General features: G+C 38.8%; 1 protein-coding gene across 2 annotated transcripts in view; it reads right to left on the reverse strand.

Moving 5' to 3' along the window:
* The window catches only part of TRPM1 (transient receptor potential cation channel subfamily M member 1), a 109,445-nt gene extending 94,644 nt beyond the window's left edge, over nucleotides 1-14,801 (reverse strand). The window contains exons 1-3 of one of the 2 annotated variants that reach the window (XM_040601082.1): nucleotides 14,687-14,801; nucleotides 12,575-12,692; nucleotides 1,272-1,379 (exon numbers count right to left, since the gene is read on the reverse strand). In XM_040601082.1, coding sequence (XP_040457016.1) covers nucleotides 1,272-1,274 — 3 coding nt within the window. In that variant the 5' untranslated portion in view covers nucleotides 1,275-1,379; nucleotides 12,575-12,692; nucleotides 14,687-14,801. The remainder of the gene's footprint in view (nucleotides 1-1,271; nucleotides 1,380-12,574; nucleotides 12,693-14,686) is intronic. The other variant, XM_040601083.1, reaches the window with a different exon arrangement.
* Nucleotides 14,802-18,514: the final 3,713 nt, after the last annotated feature.

The raw sequence follows: 18,514 nt of genomic DNA on the forward strand, positions 1-18,514 counted from the left end.
GAACATTTTCCAGTCTTCTCGACCTCCCCCATCTACACATTCAGATGCAGTGGTCACGAATCATGCAGATCACAGAATTAATATATTAATTTGATATCATTAATAGAAAGCTGTGGAACAACTGCTAGGTCTCATTATTAGCCAAAACAAACAAATCACTCCACTACAACACATTTTGAAGTTTCTTCCCATAAGATTTTTATAGCTTTCTTCCCTCTCTTTACAAAGAACTAAAGAATTACGTTTTAAATTTTTCCTTCTTCTTGAGTTCTTTGCCATTTGTGCTACAAGTACTTTTATATTTGTAAAACTTAAAAACAGATAGGAAGGGATGGAGGAAGGAAGGAAGGAAGGAAGGAAGGAAGGAAGGAAGGGAGAACCTACTGGCAATAAATACAGTATTCATCGACATAAATGCAGAACGGGTAGTGACAGTGCTCCACAGTGGGGTACAGTAACTTGGTACCAAACTAGAGGGAAAGGCATTGAGGTCCATAAGATCAGACAGACACTGGGGAATCAAAAATTACACAAACATTGAATTACTTGTTTTATCACAAACTCCATTACAAGTAGTGCCATTCAGCCTCCAAATAACTTTATCTTTGTTTTCTTCATAAATTACAACTATCTTCAAACAGTTAATGACATAAGGCACAGATTAAAGCTCTGTTTTTACACATTATATTCAGGACTGTAATTTCTGGCCTTACTGTTAACATGAATAAGACATAAATGATGGGTAGGTTTAAAGAGTTATGAAGAGATCAGAAATCAAACCAGTCAAACAAAAAATTCCAAAGTTCCATGTCCCTAAACACAAGAGAAAAAAATACAGAAGTTACATTTTCAAGTTCTGAAGGAGCTTGAACACATCATGAAATCATGATGGTCTGCCTTGGCAGTATGGTAATTTTCCAGGCAAATTGTATTTCTTATTTGCAAAAAAAAGCTTTATAATTTTGCAATACAGAGATAGACATCTTTCTTAGGTCTGAGTAGCTGTAACTTAAATAATGAGGAGCATTTGGAGAATTTTACACCATTTTTACAGAACTCTCCTTAAAACTTCCTGTGCACAACAGAACTGATAGTGGAAGCACCGTGTCTTCAATTCCCTTTGACAGTTCACACTTCAGTTATACGCTGCAGTACATTATTGTTTTATCTCAGTTATAGGTCTTAGCCATTACATGTTCCAACAGTTCTTGATTCTTTAGTTTCCACCCCTGAAATGAAGCACAGAATTTTGTTCAGTGCTGATTACCTACCATGAGAATAAGCACGCTGGAGGCTGCTGGGGACTGCTGTCTGCTGGGCAAAGAAAGCTAACTTCTTTTTCTGTAAACTACATATCCTCAAAGCGATGCTGTAGCAACCTAGGAAAAGCATATTTGGGATTAAAAATGTAACAATTTCCACAGCAAAACTCACACAGCATGTAACTGGCAGGTGATATCTATAGAAAAGAAGTTTCATTTAGTCAGTTCTACACTTAAACTCAAAGGAAGACTGTACGCCACTTTGTGGTACTTTTATTCAGCATTGTCTGTTTATCCATTCCAAGGGTCTGTGTTATTTAGCCACTGTCTGTTCCCTCTCTCATTCTCTTGCAAGAAAAATAGCAGGTTTAAAATAAAATTAAGCAGATCATGAGACATGTGGACAGAAGAAAAAAAATAAAGAATAACTTCTGTGTCAGTAGGCCTGTAAATTGGTGCCTGTGTTACCACCTTCACATATTAGAAATAATGTGTACTGCTCATATAAACAACAAAATGCATGCCAGTAATCTTATTTCCATAACCTGCCTAGGGAGTAGAACCTGCAGAGACCCACCAGATCTTTTTGTCACCTCACCCTTGGGGACAGACTCAGCTTCCCTACATCCCTAGAATCACAGAAGAAATGAAGTTGGAATGGCTTTTGAAGCTCACCCAGTCTGATCTCTCCTGTTCAAGGGAGAGCCAGCTGAGAAGCTGGATCAAGTGGTTCAGGGCTTTGTCCGGCTGAATGCTGAAAACCTCCAAGGACGGTGTTTCCAGTCCTCTGGCCAGCCTGCTCCACTAATCAACTGTTGCCCACTGTAAAGTATTTTTTCCATATGTCCCTCTGGAATTTCCCTTGCTGCAACTTAGAGCCATTGTTTCTTCCTCCTCCACCTCTGTGAAGAATCTGGCTCCATCTTCTCTGTAACACTCCTCTACTTTGTGGAAAGCTGCAAGTAAATTCCTCCTCAGCCCTCTCCTCTCCAGGCTGGATGAACCCAGCTCTTCTAGTCTATCCTTATACCAGGTGCTTCCATACCATAATCATCCTGATGGCCCCCCACTGAGACATTTTTCAATCCCTCTCCTGTGATAACAGGCTCCCGAAATGAAGACAGTATTCCAAATGCAATCTGGATGCCAAACATAGGAAACAAACATTCCCCTCTTCCTACTACAGCACAATACAGAGCCTTCATCACCACGAGGGCACACTGCTCACTCATCTTCAATTTGCTGTTCACTGGGATTCCAGGTCCCACTAACATGTAGGCCTTAGTAAAATTTTAAGTTAGTGTTGCTCCATTCCTCAAGCTTGGTGGAGAAACACACACAGCCACACATATCCCTCCTTAGTATGACTGCCAGTTTCCTACAGGTGCATTCTATCCTATTTTCCAGGACACTGAAGGTGTTACACTGTATCAGCCCCCATCATTACACGTACAGACACATTCACACTGAAAATTAAAAATGAAAAATAAAAGCGTTCATCTCGGCAGTTTAAAATTACTGCATTGAATTGAAGCACAGCAGGATAACTTGGAGTCTGAATTTGTGATGGGGTGGTGTCTTAGATCTTGCAATCTTAACACAGCATCCTTAGAGACATCAAAGAACTGGTTTACAACAGGCAGAACTCCATATAACTGCAGGCTGAGCCAGTGAAGACTTCTTGCATAGACAGGGCTAGCTGTCAGCTGTTTAACAATTTTCCATGTGGCTACACAACCAGTAGTACTAACAGTAGAGCAGCCTGTGGTTGGATGAGCTTAATTTGATCATAGAACACCATGAGCTGCTCTCTTACAGCTCTGCAGCTTCTTCTTCGTAGGTAGCCTCCAAAGTACATTAAAGGCTGCTCACACAAGCAGAGAGCTAGTTTTCAGAGGGTTTGGAAGCACACTGTGACACACAGCAATTTAGAGCACAATCACCTTCCACCTAAAGTGAGTAGGTGTGGTACACTGGAAGTGGAAGAGAATACCTTATGTCACAGAAATGGTGTCAGGAGAGCATTTTTACCATTTCTACAGGCAAATTTGTTCATCACTGCACCTTTGACATTCATATGTTTTCAAACAACACCACAAGAAGCTCTAGTTACTACTAGCAGTGACTTCATATCTGATTAATAAAACTAAATTAGTTACCTGGTTTTCTTCCCTGGTTTGAAACTGCCTGGGAAGGAAGAAATAGCAATACAAGAAAACGATGGCTGAGAACAGCACAAAACACTATGTGCATTCATCTGTTCCTGCCCCATATACAGTAGTATTATGATTAGATTGCATTGCCTAGAACTTAGTAGCTATTGCTATATCACTTTCCATCTTAAGATTGAATAGAATTGAACATTAAAAACCTAAATTCAATATCCTTGGGAAACAAGAAAGCATTGTCAACTCTAACAAAGGATGGAGTGGCTGAGGCAAGGGACAGCTGAATTACTTGTTTACATCTGTGTGATTGAAAAAATAAGAAGGACCTCCAGGTGTGACACATCACCTTTTTGTTGTTGTTGGGGTTTTTAGTTCCGCCCCCCGTATCACTGATGGCAGTGTTGATTACCAAAAGAAAAACAGTCACAGCTCCCAGCTTGGATGGACTGCACATTTCCTTATCCTTTAATTACACATGTACTGTAGTAGTGGATATGCACCACATGTCAGGCAGGCATTGGATAATGCCTTCCATGGAAAAGGATAACACACCCATACTTTACACATCAATCTAATTTTCTGCTTGAGCTCTCTTTTGCCCCCTATAAATATTACCCATATAACTAACAGAAATCCAACTCATCATTTCACAGATAAGGAACAGTATAATTGGTTAAAGGTTCAAATATTGATAAGAAACTCGCTAATTTTGATTGCTCAAGCTCCGACAGTTTCTGACCTAATTCTGAAAAATGCTGAACAAGCATCAGCTCCTATAATAGCAAACGGGAGCTGCCACATTTCTTCAATTCAGATTCTTGTTGCCTCAAATGACTTTTCAAACACTGAAGCAGATAAAAGCCCTTATCCAGCATGTAAGACTATCTAAATTAATCTCAGTGGGCATTTGTGAGGACCTAGAACATCATTAATGGGTATTCTTGGAAATTCAGGACTCGATGGCACATTGTATGCCACAACCCCATGGACAGTAACTTATTTCACATGCAAATTGCCTACTAATATAATTAGAGAGCTACTGACATCTTACTGCTGTTCTCAAAGAGGCAGAGCTGAAAAAAGGACAGTGGATCCCTTCACTACTCCATCACATATTCAATTTCCAACCAAGCTGAAAAAGCTGGGGGCACATTTAGAAACAGCTTGGAGGCACTCTGACAAATCACTTCCTTGTCTCATCCTAGGATTATGCAAATAGTTAGATCTTCCAAACAAAGAAAAGGGAAGAAAATCAATGTGTTGACTTCTGCTTCTTTAAAACAGGGAGAGGTAAAAGCTGAATTTCAAAAAATGGAACTACGAAGGTAATTATAATAAAAAATATTGCATGCAGATTAAACTTCATAACTGCTTTAGGGACACAAAAACATAATAAGCAAAGCTCTTTAGAAGTAATGCAGCGGTTCAGTTTGAATACTGAATTTAAATACTAAGTTACTACAGATATTTCAGGCCTTCACTTGGGATAAATCTGTTTTACCTGTGCAAAGCCTAAAGCACTGGCTGTGATGTTTCACTCCTGGTTTTACTGTTTAGAATGGCAATGTTACATTGCTTTGGGATTTTATGAAATTTTATGAAATTTCAGCTCCACTAATGAGCCAAAGATTGAATGCACTGTAGAGCTGCAAATTCTTTCGTAGGCAAAAGCAGAGGGAAAGATAATTTAAAATGATTTCTCCAGGTCTATTCATTGCTTCCACTTTCATATGAATAGCTACAGAATAGTACCAAGCCAGGGGAAAGAACTTTGCTCCCCGCAACACTTGGCTCTACCAGCTTGTGCACCTAGCTACTAAACTGGTGCCAAGGTTCCAAGTAATGTGCATAAGGAATATTGGTATCTTTCCATAAACTGCTGTCTTCAGAATGTACCATGCAACCTCAGTCAATTCAGACCAGGAAACTGGGCTAAGTCCCTATCTCAGAAAAGCAGCTGTGCTTTCAAACAGTTCTGCCTTTTTGTTCCTTTTCCTACAGCAAACTTTCTAAAGAATTTCAAGTTTATTAAAACACAGTTATTGTGAAGTATTTCAGTTTTGATAAACCAGTACTTTTTGACTGAAACCTCTTTCACTCATCAGTTCTCCAATCAGCTACATAAATAAGCATTTCCATATTGAAATAAGAAATGGAGAAAGATCCTAATTTGAATACATTTGTGTAAGTTACGGGGCAGCCATTGGAAAGCTGAGCTAATGCAAGTATTAGTAGAATGAAACCCAGGCCCTGTTAGTTTCTCATGAACCTAAGAATGCAGTAGCACTGGTGAAACCGATTAACCATCTTCCATTAAAAACCACAGATCTATGATGCAATTTTTGGTCATTACTGTGCAGAAGAAATAAGAATGCAAAACTTAAGTTTCTATAAAAGCAACATTTTCAGTAAAACTATTGAGATCTAGTGTTGTGAGGAAAACAGAAATCTTTTTTAAAAAAAAAGTTTCAAAAAATATGGAAGGCACTTCTGTGGACCAAAAATATGTACTTATGATCAATATTTATCTAGCCAAAGGCATAACTAGTGGGTTAAAAACTCATCTAGGTGAACAACAAGTTCATGGGCTCTCATTCAGTGTAAGAAGCAAAGCAATTTGCTTTTTATTTTGTCTTCAAAGCCCAATTTGACACAATATTAAGTTGTCCATAATAGATACTGGTGGAAACAGATGAGAAACATCACTAGATCTCGGATAGCAACCTAACGTGCAGAATTATATAGCATGAATTACAATTGGAAATAACTGAATTGCTGTAACAGGATAAAAACCTCCTTCCTCTCCTACGTGTAGAATTTAGCCTTGGAATTGATTAATTCAGGACCTATATCTGCCCAGTTACTTTGAAAGGAGCACAGGTAGCCTGTCATCCTTGGACCAGATGAATTTCTAGTCCCCTTGCCTTTAGTTATATGGAAAGAATTAAAGAGAAGAAGCTTGGAACAGAATTCAAAAACCTGAATTCAGTCCAGCAGTTCAGAGCATACAGGCCATGCAGAGCTGAAGATCCTTGGTAATTGGTATGGAACAATGTCAGTGTGGCAGCAGCTCAGTCATATTGTCCTATTACTCTGGATACAAAGCTGAGTCTTTAAAAACATTCTAGGATTACCAATCTACTTTAAGGATAATAACAACAAATTAATTACAATGATGTTCATTCAGTCTCAGCACACCTTTCCTTTTAGGAAGAAACTTTCTCTTACCTATAAGTAACTTTCCTTTTAGACAACTAGAAAAACAGAACTCTTTCCTGTCCTCACAGTTGTAGCAAAACAGCAAACTAATGACAAAAAGGATTATACTGCACTCCATGTGATTATCTTCCAGACCAGCTTTGCTGCAAGCCTCTCCATTTTCTGTGCATCACCAGCCCTGAGCAAGGACTTCTCACTGGACTCAGACTTGTGTATGCGACAAAGCACTTCCTTGTAGTTAATTAAAATACCTATTAGTCTAGACTGACAAGTGTTAAAAAGTACTAACAGAGTATTCACCCCTGGATGACCACTATGATCAGTTTGCCTGAAAAATCAGCTCATGATTTTTCTTCATTTTCCCTAGATTTTCATTATTTTTCTAAACACTCTGTTTATAGTCAAGCAATTAAATGTGGTAAATAAAATGCCTTTACATATTTCCTGTTAAATATAGTTTGAAATGCTTTCCTCTTCTGCCTAAAACATGGGTGAAACTGTCTGTACATTAACACGGTTATTTTTGCTCTGTAATAAAAATGGAATGCTAGCCCTGTTGTTGCATTAACAAACTGGAACTAGAGGGGAGCACCAAGGGTCCATTGTGTTGGGCAGACTGGAAATACGCTGGGGGCCTTGTGGGTGTAAGCAGGGTGACCCTAGATCCAAAATGCAAGACAGACTGTTTTCAGAAGTAGAACCATTGCCACTGGTGGTGACCTCCCACTGAAAATGTGATTCATGCCAGGTGCTTTAATGTATACTGTATACAATCAGCTTCAGCATCACAATCTTAAAAGCAAAGGGGGCTTTGACATAGATTTCAATGAGGATAGGATCTCATGACAGTAATAAGAGTTTTCTTTCTAATTTCAGCTGAGCAAAAAATTGTCATCATTTCAGCATTCAGTTCACCGCTTTCTACAACGCAATACTGTGGTCTCAAAGAAAGCTGGTTAAATAAATCTAGAATATTTCCATATCTACCAGCCAACTAAAATAAAGGCTGAAAGAAATACTTAGAGATACTTAGCTAACAACAGAGGATGTGGAAGGGTAGTGAAGAAAAAGAGAGAGATGAAGAATGAAATCATAAACAAAATGAGTAATTTAAATACAAGTGAGCACTGAAGCCCACAAAGCCCCACTGATCTGGGAGCTGAAAGAATGAGCCTGTAACTCTGCAAGTACCTTATTTCTGCTTCCCACCACAACGCAACACCTACAACTGGTGACAAAAGCCCGCTCCCTGCTTGGGTAAACAAAGAAGGTCTGAGCAGCTGGAACCCTGCTCTTATTCAACATACTAAATAATGAAGCAAGGCTTCCTACTGTGCTCCACTATTCCCAAGACAGAGGAAGCAACTGCTTCTTGTTGGGAGATAACTGAGTCGCTATCAGTTCTAAAAAGGAAGGACAGACTTCCATTAGATGCTTCATTAATGTTAATGTACCAGTTCTCTTATTCATAGCACTGAATTCCAATGTGAAATTCCAAACACATAGTTACTAGCACCACATCCATTTGGTACCTTCAGTGGTAAATATCTCTTACCTCCATCATTTGGGAACTCGGTTCTCGCTCACAAGTAACGCTTTTTTTTTTTTTTTTTTTAGTGTCACCAGCTCCATCTGGTGGGTATCCTGCACCACATATTTTCTTGACGGGAAAATAGCACTTTCTAATACCGTTTTGGTTGTCCTTCCTTTAGAAATATAAGCATTAAAATGTCTACTATTTCATTCGGTTTACATTATATTAGCATGTGGGAAAGGTCAAATATGCTGAAATATCCATCTTTATTCTCAATTAATTGTCCAGGAGAGGTTTAAAAACCTCTCTGTAAGGAAAGGAATTTAATTGGCCAGCGACCTTTCCTAAACCATAATGTACTGTTATTGTACATAACCATGTTGGCTCTGATTCTGAAAACTGCTTTTCAAATGAGAAAAATAAATAAAATACATAAAATAAATTTTGACCAGTTAGTAATAATGGCAACTGTAACCTAGAGAAGACCTAGAAATAGGCATATGCAATACATTTTGATGCAAGAACAAGGCGACATAAAGTATGAGTTAGCTGCAAGATAAAAGTAAACATAAGGTTTAGAACAGGTTCGGAAGCAAGGTAAGGAACTGAGAAGCAGATCATCTCTTCCTGGCCCTGATTTCCTATGGGACCATGTGCAAGTCACCCCATACCTTTAATAATTTGGTTTCTTTATGTGAACAAAAGAAGCAATCATATAAACCTATGCAAAGACTCTTAATTCCCTGATATTTGTAAAATCATCTGGAGTCCTTGGACAGATTCAGGTGTGACTACTGTCCGCAAAGTGCTTGAGCAAGCAATCCCTACGTCTCCACAAGAACTTTCTCAACTGTATTGACAAGGCCGCAGTTCTTCACAGTAATGAATTTAAAACATTTATGAGATATTCAAAGTACTCTGCCAACTTTAATGAAACTTGCAAAAGAGAAAGAAAGGGAAACCTCTGCTTGAATTTTCAAGGTTGTTTATTTAAAAGAGTTGGCTACACGAACCAAACATCTAATTTCAGAGTTCACACATGAGCAGAAGTACGAAAAATAAATGAAGAGCAACAGAAATCTAATAGTGTCAATCCGTCTTCTCTGCATTGTAACTTTAGCCTTTAAAGGTCTTTTTATTTCAGTTAAATTTACTCATCACAAATGATGCAGTCGGGAAACACAGATCCATAACCTAGCACACATCAGCGAGCAATGAATCAGCATCTCCTGTATGGTCTTGTCTAGCAGAGCTTAGCACCATCTCAGTGTATTGCTGGTTCCTATTTATTCTCGTTGCTTAACTCACTGAGTCCTGTGACATTCCAGTGGGTTTTAGCGTTATGCTGGATGTTTTCTGGTTGTAGCATTTTACCTTCTGTTGATAAGTATTTGTTAAGAAGAGAAATATGTATCAAAGTAGTGAGACCTAATTAAACTGAGGGAGATTTTAAGAAGCCAATTAGGAGAAAATGTCATTTCTCTCATCTGCCTACCAAGCACTAGATAAAAATGCAACTGTGCCTTTTGCTGACCATATGTGCATAATAAGAATAAGGCAAACCCATAACATTTGTATTGATTTCCTGGGAATTGCCAACAGGAGTTGCTGTAATGCTCATACTACAGCAAGGCAACACCACGCACTCTCACTCACAGACTGTCAGGAGCACCTCATCTCTTTTATCTGTTGATTATAACAATAGCTCCAGTTTACGCTCAATGGTGAGAAGTCCCAAGTTCATCTTAGAAACAAAAAGGTTCTGGGCAGCTACAGATTGCTACTGTAGTGGCAACAACTAGACCTAACAGCCCCCAGCCTGCCATGCCCTCTTACTGTGAGAAGCAAATGGAAGTTAGCTGTGACAGACCAATCACCCAGGTCTCTGTCCAGAAGCAATTAAACAGAGAATTCCCACCTTGACCAGCTCTTCAGTTACAGGATCTCCATTTCTGCTAGGAACATTTATCACAGTAATACATTCCAACAGACCAACTCACGTCACACTGATCTCCACAGATACGACGGATGAGAGTGGATTTTCTTTGCTACTTCCTAAATTTCAATAAGTGACATTGATAAAGGGATACCTAATGGGGCAAGGAATTCTCTATTTTCCTTTTTCATCATCAATCTAACATTTTTGTAGTTGAGATCACTTAAGTTAGCCCTCTCTCTCTCCCGAGTATAAAGTCTCAGAGGCATCAATAAAACCAAAAACTGCTCCAAAACACACCTACTACAGTCAAATGAGCAAAGTGAGACAATCAAAAACTACAATCCCACCTGACCTTGCGGTAATAGGATCACATCAAGATTAGTCAGTCATAGATTAAACCCACTGAAGGAAACTAATCTTTCTGCAGTCAGCTAAGACTATATGTTTACCCACTAAGCTGGGAAAAACTCAAGAGTGTAAAATGCTTATCTGCTGGAAGAGACCACCTAGGCTGCAGCTACCTGAATGTTTAGCACACTTACGGCTGCACCACTGACCTTAAGGTAACTTCAGAAAGGAAAAGCTCTTTAAACAGGTTTTTAAACTATATTGTGTGACTGATGAAAAAAATATACATTCAAGTCAGTAGAGCACTGTTACAGTAAAAGGCTCTTACAGACTCTACTAATACACATTTGGGCAGTCAACGTTTTGTCTGAGCAAAGCAGTGCAGACAGCTTCCAGAAGAAATTCTGCACATCAGCACAAAGATGCCTTGCAGGCACCGGGACAGCCTTCCTTTGGCTGGCAGAGAAATATTCCATTCAGACTGCAAGCAACAGGAAGCTCTAAGCTATGGCAGCTCCGAGGAGGAACAGCAGAACCACTGTGTTTCTCTGCCCATGAATACAGCTGCTGGTAACTCTGCCTAACTACAAATGTAGTAGCCTACTTCTATCCTGCCATGTCCTTTTGCACAGCAATCACCAGAAAGCCACAGTACAAAATGGGCGTTTGTTCCCTGCCAAGTACCGTCAAACTACTGCTTGCCCAATCTGTAACAGTAATGGCACTTGTCCATCTCCATCCAGGGAATAAGGTACATTTGGGGGCATCTTCTTCCTCATAGGAAGTTCCTTTCTGGTGCATACATCACACTTCTTCCCTAGAAAATTATTTTACCAGTCCACATCTTCAGGAGCTACTTCCATTCTACTGTCTTTGTCCAGGTTTCTCACAATCCTTTTGTACACTTCCTTCTCTCCTTCACCTTTATTAATTAAAATGTATTCCAGGATATCTATTTTGATTTTTCATCAAAATATCACCATTTGACTGAAAGAGGGGATCTGGGGAATTAACACAGGAATAAAAAAATGTTTTGGCAGTGTTTCCTCACATGTTGTTAGTTTTCTACTTATGGAAACAATCACAGCCCAATGTCTCCAGATAACACGGCTAACAGTTGTACCTGAATAACCAAGAGTCTGAGCTGACACTGAAGATACTGCTTTACTGAAAGCATAGGATAAGTGGCACCAAAACCAGGCTGTGCAAACCTCTGGACAGTCACCACTGCAGAAGCACCAGAACAGCAAGGTCCCTGCATGGGAGAGTAGCTGCCTGTCTCTCTGTCACCGTCATACTACTGGTGCCTAACTTACCAAGTTGGTCTATTTTGATACTCGTCTTTTAAAGAGCTCCCGGCTCAACAGAGATAAAAGTGCAAAACTTAAAATTAACATATCCACTTAGTGTTTGCAAATGTACATATGCATATATCCAGTCAATATATTCCTGCTTATTAGTCTATGCAAAGAAGCTTTCCCCATGTCCTCAAGAAATTTCATCTTCATGTGCTACAGAACAACAGAATTGCAATGAAATTAAGCCTTCAAGAAATGAGTAGATAATGTCTTGCAACAAGTTCATAAATAATGAATAAAGTCCAAGACTAATTTGACAGAAGATAAAGAAAAATTCTTGACTACTGGAAGACATTTCAGTTCACCAAGAAGCAGTATGTTTTGTGCTGTGCAATACAACTTGTTGCTTTTTTTCCTTAGCAATTTACAGATTTCTGGGGCCATTCCTGCATACATTACAGGTGTTGAATTCTCCACATAAAATTTAGTGTAGTTCAGAAACAAAAGCGGTGCATATTTTAGGGCTTACATGGGAGTTAAGCATAGACTGGCTTTATGCTGGCCCTCAGCAGTAGGCTGAATTCCACCTTTAATGAATTTAATATGAACTAGGCTTTTCCAGGATCTGCAGGACTGGGCCTATTGTTAAATTAGAAAACTTGTTATATTGTTTCACTGCAATTGTGTAATTCTCAGCATACACACATTTTAATCAGAATTTTGACACTTGTTTAGTATGAAATTAGCAGATACAATAGGAATCAACCAAAAGGACAAAATAATATGATTATCACACGGTTGTATACCTGTGATGTAAATCCAGTCAAATTATTCCATTTAGCTCTTTGCTTGTGCAGACATTAATCAATTCTTTGTTCTGTGTTTGTACAGTAACTAGCTCAACAGGATCCATGCCTTAGCTTTCTGGGATCATTAAAAAAAAAAAAGAAAAGAAAAAAAATAATCAGTACCACCATGTGCTTGTTAAGGTTTTTGGTTTTAATCAAATTCACCAGGAAAGTAAGTGTATATTACCTTCTCACTATCCCCTACTCCCACAAGATTCTGTTAAAAATATTAGTATTGAAAAGAAAACACATTCAATGCAGAAATATTTTTGCATCCATTAACAGGATTATTATTCCCTAACAAGACTCAGGAAACTTAACACCAAAAGCCTATTTTTTTCAGGACACACATAGTTGTAACCATGAATTTAAAAAAAGTCCCAAACTGAACAAGGAAGAAACACAGTGATATGGTATCTTGAACCATTAGTATTTTTAAGATGAAAATTTGGCCTCAGCTTAATGCAAAAGGTTTAAAACTAGTTGTGATGGAAGTCTGTCTGGCTTGAAATGGGAACAAGACTGAAAGCAACCATTTGTAGCTCTGAACACATACGTATGCAATTACTTCTGATGACTGTATCTTTGGTTGACTCCATTTGCAGACACTTATCCTGACAATGTGTGACTCTTACTTCCTTAGATTAACCCACATTTTATCCAAGATGTCCTTGCAAGATGGATCCTTGGAAGAATTATGTTTGCTCTCAACTTCTGAACTTTTCATTTCCAAACTTGTGCAGTCTGAGGAAAGCGTGAAGGCACATGCTGTTATCACTCAGATTGGTATTACTAGCAGAAAACTCTATCAAGCAAGATTTCTGCAGCAAAATTAACAAGAAGTTTCAAGTAGAAAGGCACTTTGAAGAATTTCCCATTGCCACCCTTGAAACTGGTAGGTAGGGCTGCAAAGAGAATGTCTTAAGTTGTGTGTTTATGACACATGTGGTTGCATGAATACCCAGCAAAAGAGTGAGTCCTCACAAACTAAAACAGATGTAACCACAGCAGACCGAGGTTTTATTGCTGCCATCAAGCTCTCTTTGGATTGGCTGATAAATAGGGAGTTGTTACACCCGTATTTGCTAGTGCTTGCTGGCTGCTATGCGCTGATTCAGTCCTGCAGAACTCTCAAGCTCTCATCTCAGTAACCATGAGGTGTCGGCAGTTTCCCATCAGAGCCACTAAAGGCCCAGCTGGTCACCAAGCCCACTGCCAAGCTCCATTTCAGCAGCCACATAATCAATACAGATACAAGGAAAGCTACTGTATTGATCTAGTTTGATTTTCTGTGATGTGTTCATCTCAAAATAAGCATGACCATTTTATATTCCAGTGTGGTTGTAAAGTGAGATGAACTGCAGATTTTCAGCAATCTATCCCTTGGCTTCATGTCAAGGAGGAAGGAAGAGATAATCATGATAGTGCAACAAAAATACCAATTAGAATTAGTTAATCTCAAATCTTTGCCTTGCATCTTGCTTACAGCATCAGCCATTTTTCATTCATCTATTTCTTTTACTGTTCTGTGTATCAGCAATGTTTTCTTCTACAAGTATAATGAGTACTAAAGAAACCTGAAGTCTGATAAAGCTTTTAACAAGTACATATCAAAAGCTATGTATGCACCTCCATATTTCTTCCTCAAGGATGTTTCAGATGGCTAAAAATTTACTTTCATTGTTCATTTTGAATATATGAAAAATAATCCCTCTCTTCTTTTAAATAGAAGAAAGATAGAGAATGTCTTTGCTTAGATAACATATTCTACGTATACAAAATTGTTACTGTATTAAAATAGTTCAGATTTAAACTACTTAGGATGATTTAAAGTTCAAGTGTCAGAAGACATACTGGAGGAGATAACTACCACTTGGGAGAAAAACCCAGGCAGCTCTTTAAGGCAGAATGAGCCTTTTTAGCATCCTGCTCTGCAAAAGACCTTTGACCCTAGCAAATGGCCACTTAAACAATGGTAGAAATTGCGACCGCATTTCTTCTCTCAGTTGAACCCGATCTGTTCATTTACCCTGCTGTTTTCCTTAAAATAGAAAAATGAGAAGCTCCTACCTTGTCAGACTTGAAGAAAGCACCATATCCTTGGGAATGCATGTTAAATATAGTAAGATAACATTTGGTTTAAAATCAAAGTATTCCCCATAGCCCTTAGCATGCAGAGGTTCTTTTTGCTCTGCTACAGGGTGTGCAAACGTCTACTCAAGGTATTAGAAAAGGTTAATTCCTAATTACCTCGGCTAAGCCTGCTTGCTGCTATGGACTACTCCAGGCTTTATTCCTATTAGAGACTTATTGGTTGCCCAAGACGACAGTGCTGTGTCACAGGTAATCAAGAAAGTGACAAGGTGAAGGGTTTCTAAAAATTTACCTTTAGCAAAAAGATCGAATTATTAAGTCTGTAGCCTTTTAAGACTAAAAAAACCCCAACCAGATAGTTACAGTTTACTTTTCCAGTATTAGCTGATATGCAGTGAAGTCACATACCCTTTCCATTCACAAGCCAAACTGACACTCGAAGAATCAATGACAGCAGATTGGAGCAGGCTGACACTACTGCCCAGATGGCAGCAATTATAAGAAGGGGAGAAGGTCAAGACATGTCAGAAAAAAGAGTGTTTGTGTTCATTTTTCAGTTTTGGCCAATTATCTTTTCTAACATGTAACTTAGAACCAGGCTGATTACCAAACAATAGAACAAATCCTAGGAGTGTTTAACACCTGTAACTGCCGTCTACAGCAAGAACAAGAACAATGGTTTTGATTGCAGGCATGTTGCTTGACATTCTATGCTACTTTGAAAAGCAACAAATACCTCGCAACCTAGCTGTAATCTTAATGAAACTCTCATGAAACAGCTGAAAATGTTGTTATTCAGTAAGGCATTCCCCAAGGGATATGTGAGCACAGACATGGAATTTAAAGAGATTTGTGCATCACAACTTGTTTGTATTTCTGTAAGGAAAATTTTGTATTTTATGTAAATTTTGGCAACCATCTAAATGAAGTATTTTTGGTTGAGGTTGACTTCTACCATTCTGGTGTCTGTTGTTTAAAAGTTGTGGCACTTACCTTCAGGTAACATTGAATAATCTGTGCTCACCTGAACTGCATTTCATTATAGGATGTGCAGGTGGCTGCTACCTGCCTATTCTTGGTGGCCTGTGCTAAGCATCTCCATAATACAGAATCTCATCTGGCTGAATTGATAGGCTGCCTTCTGGAAGCCACAAGAGCACAATATGACATGAGTTTCCCATTAAACTCGCTCCGGACAGAAGCGGCATGTAGAGCTTTCCACTTCATGACTAACTTCACTATTTTAACTTTGAGCTCCCACAAAATGATTTCTTGAACTGTCCATGTACAGGGCTTTGCATTCCTGCTTAAATTCACACCTTAACAAGCTGTTTGGGGATCATAATGCTTCCAGCTAGTCCAAGTCTCAACAGTTCTCTGGTCTCTTCCACCCTATCCTTTCATAATAGACTGATCAGTTTCTATTTCCAGTCTCTTGTATACAGTCCAGACAGATTATCTTCGATATTTAATGAGATCTTGGCCCCTGCCTGATGCTTTTGGCTAATATCTCATTAAAAATGAGAAATAATAATGAAAATATTGCAACTGGACATAATTGCATCACAGACTGCAAACAAAGAATTCAATTTAGAAGACACATACATGAACTAGTGATCCCATTTTGATTAACCTCAAATTTCTCCTTAACTTCAGTAAGTATGGTGTATAAATGTCTTCCGAAAAATTGAAAGATTACGAGAGCCCAAACAGCAAACCCTGTAATTTACAATTAACCACCTTCAGTTAGTCTGTAGCATTCAACTATCTACTTTACAAAGTTCAAACTATCAGATTGTGCAGCAACTGTATGTACTGGTATTAATCTTTAGACACTCCCCTGATACTCAAATTCCTTATGGTTCCATTACAGGATACAATGTGTGCCACAGAGAAACTGGGAATCATGAATAAACTCTTCAGAAGTATTCTTCCAGCTATTCCAAGCAGGAGTCTGTGCAACCAGGACAAAAAACAGAGGAAGGAAAGCAAATCTGTTCCCATCTTAGCCATTCTTTCCATGGCTTCTCACTTCCTCCTTTCTGGTTTTAGAACACTGAAGAGCTCTCAGGTATGGAGACACCTGTGTCATAACATCAGCTAAGGCTTTTTTCAGTGGGAAGTACCACCAGGCCCATGAACCACGGTCCCCTTAATTGCTTCTTTTCCCCCAAAGGATGTCTCATGAGAATTTGGTTAAGAACAAGAACCTTCTTAAACATATTGAACACCTGCACCAGAAAAATCACATTCTTAACTGTAGGTATGTGATTACTTAAAGCAATCTTTGCAGGACAGATTGCCAGATAAGAAGCTGCCTTGTGAGTAAACTTTTCCTTTTCCTTTAATTTCAGAAAACAGATTAATTTAATGTGCAGGTGAGTTTCCACAGAGGTGACGACATTTGTAGGAAAAGTTCTCGAAGTCTGTCAAGTGTTACTCTGTCAGTGGCCATTGAGCTCTTGTCTGAAATACACAGAACAGAACACTTCCTATAACTGAAATTACTCTGTGGTCTGTGACTTTTGAAACAATGCTTTAGTTTCCGTGACTGGGAAACCATTTAAAATTAATAGACTTGGTAATTGTCAGCCTCGAATAAACCACCTTCAAGAGTCTCATTTTCTGCACAGCAGCACATGCCAAAGTAAAAGACAACATTATACAGATCTGTATGCTGTTCTAAATGTAATTGGTTTCAGTTGTTTTGTGTGTCCTAAAGCAACTAGAAAAGTCATAATCAATGCAACCACAAACAAAACTTTAATTATTCTTTGCATTTTAGGCGTTCTGGAGATGGATGTTCCCATCTGGTTTCTCACAGTCGCGATGACACTCGCCGAGTCCTTCTGGTTTAGGCACATTTCTTTTTTTTTTTTTTTTTTTTTGCGCATTCCTGTGTGCCCAGCCAAGCTGCCCTACGCCATTCACATCGCCAGGCTCCGGCAGATGGAGCTAGCAAGCCACTTGCTTGGCTTAGAGACAGAGGATGGCTAAACGGACAAGAACAGAGACTCCCATGAACAGTTCCAGCTGACAGCAACTTCTGTGCGAATCAAACAGCCCTCTGTGATTTGCTCTTTCTGAAGCAAAGTGATAAGCAGTTTCTTCTCTAGTCTCCTACTTTAAACCACTGTTCTCCTATCAGTACTTGGCTTATCCCTTCTTCACAGAAGCGTGGAAGACAAAAGCAGACATGGAAAAGGCAAGGTGGATCTGTTCTTCAGTCATCTTTTCTTCTCATGGTCAAAGTCACAGTTTACCCTGGATATGAATTCCCTGCTTAAGCAATTACCAGTCCCAGATGTTATTAAACTGCAAATAACATGGATCTATCTTCACCTAAAAGGAAGGTGAAGTGACACATTTCATTTAGATGCAGCTGGCAGAAACTCAAAAAGAAAATTAAATAGGTCAGAACACATCTTTCTGGCACAGCAGAACAAGACTCAAGAAGGACATGAAGATTATGAAAGAGAGAAGAGGATTAATAAACTGAGTTTGCAGAGGATCCTAATCTTTCTATTGTAGAACGAGACAGAGCTTCCAACAATGAAGAAGTAGTATGTTCTCTGGAAGTTCTTGTTCTTGGCTGCAACCTCAGCTACAGTAATCATTTTCTTAGGATGCTGTCTAACAGTGCAGTATGTCCCAAGGCAATTGCAATATCCAATCTGCTCTTCCACAGAGCCTCTATAAAAGAGTATAAACTGAAAAAAAATCCTGCTGGAACACTGGAATTCAAAATGAGTCTCTGAAAATAAGAGCTATCAGCATTTAAAAATATTATTTCCCTCTACCTAA

The sequence above is a fragment of the Falco naumanni genome, chromosome 7, assembly GCF_017639655.2.
Source record: "Falco naumanni isolate bFalNau1 chromosome 7, bFalNau1.pat, whole genome shotgun sequence".
NCBI lineage: Eukaryota > Metazoa > Chordata > Aves > Falconiformes > Falconidae > Falco > Falco naumanni.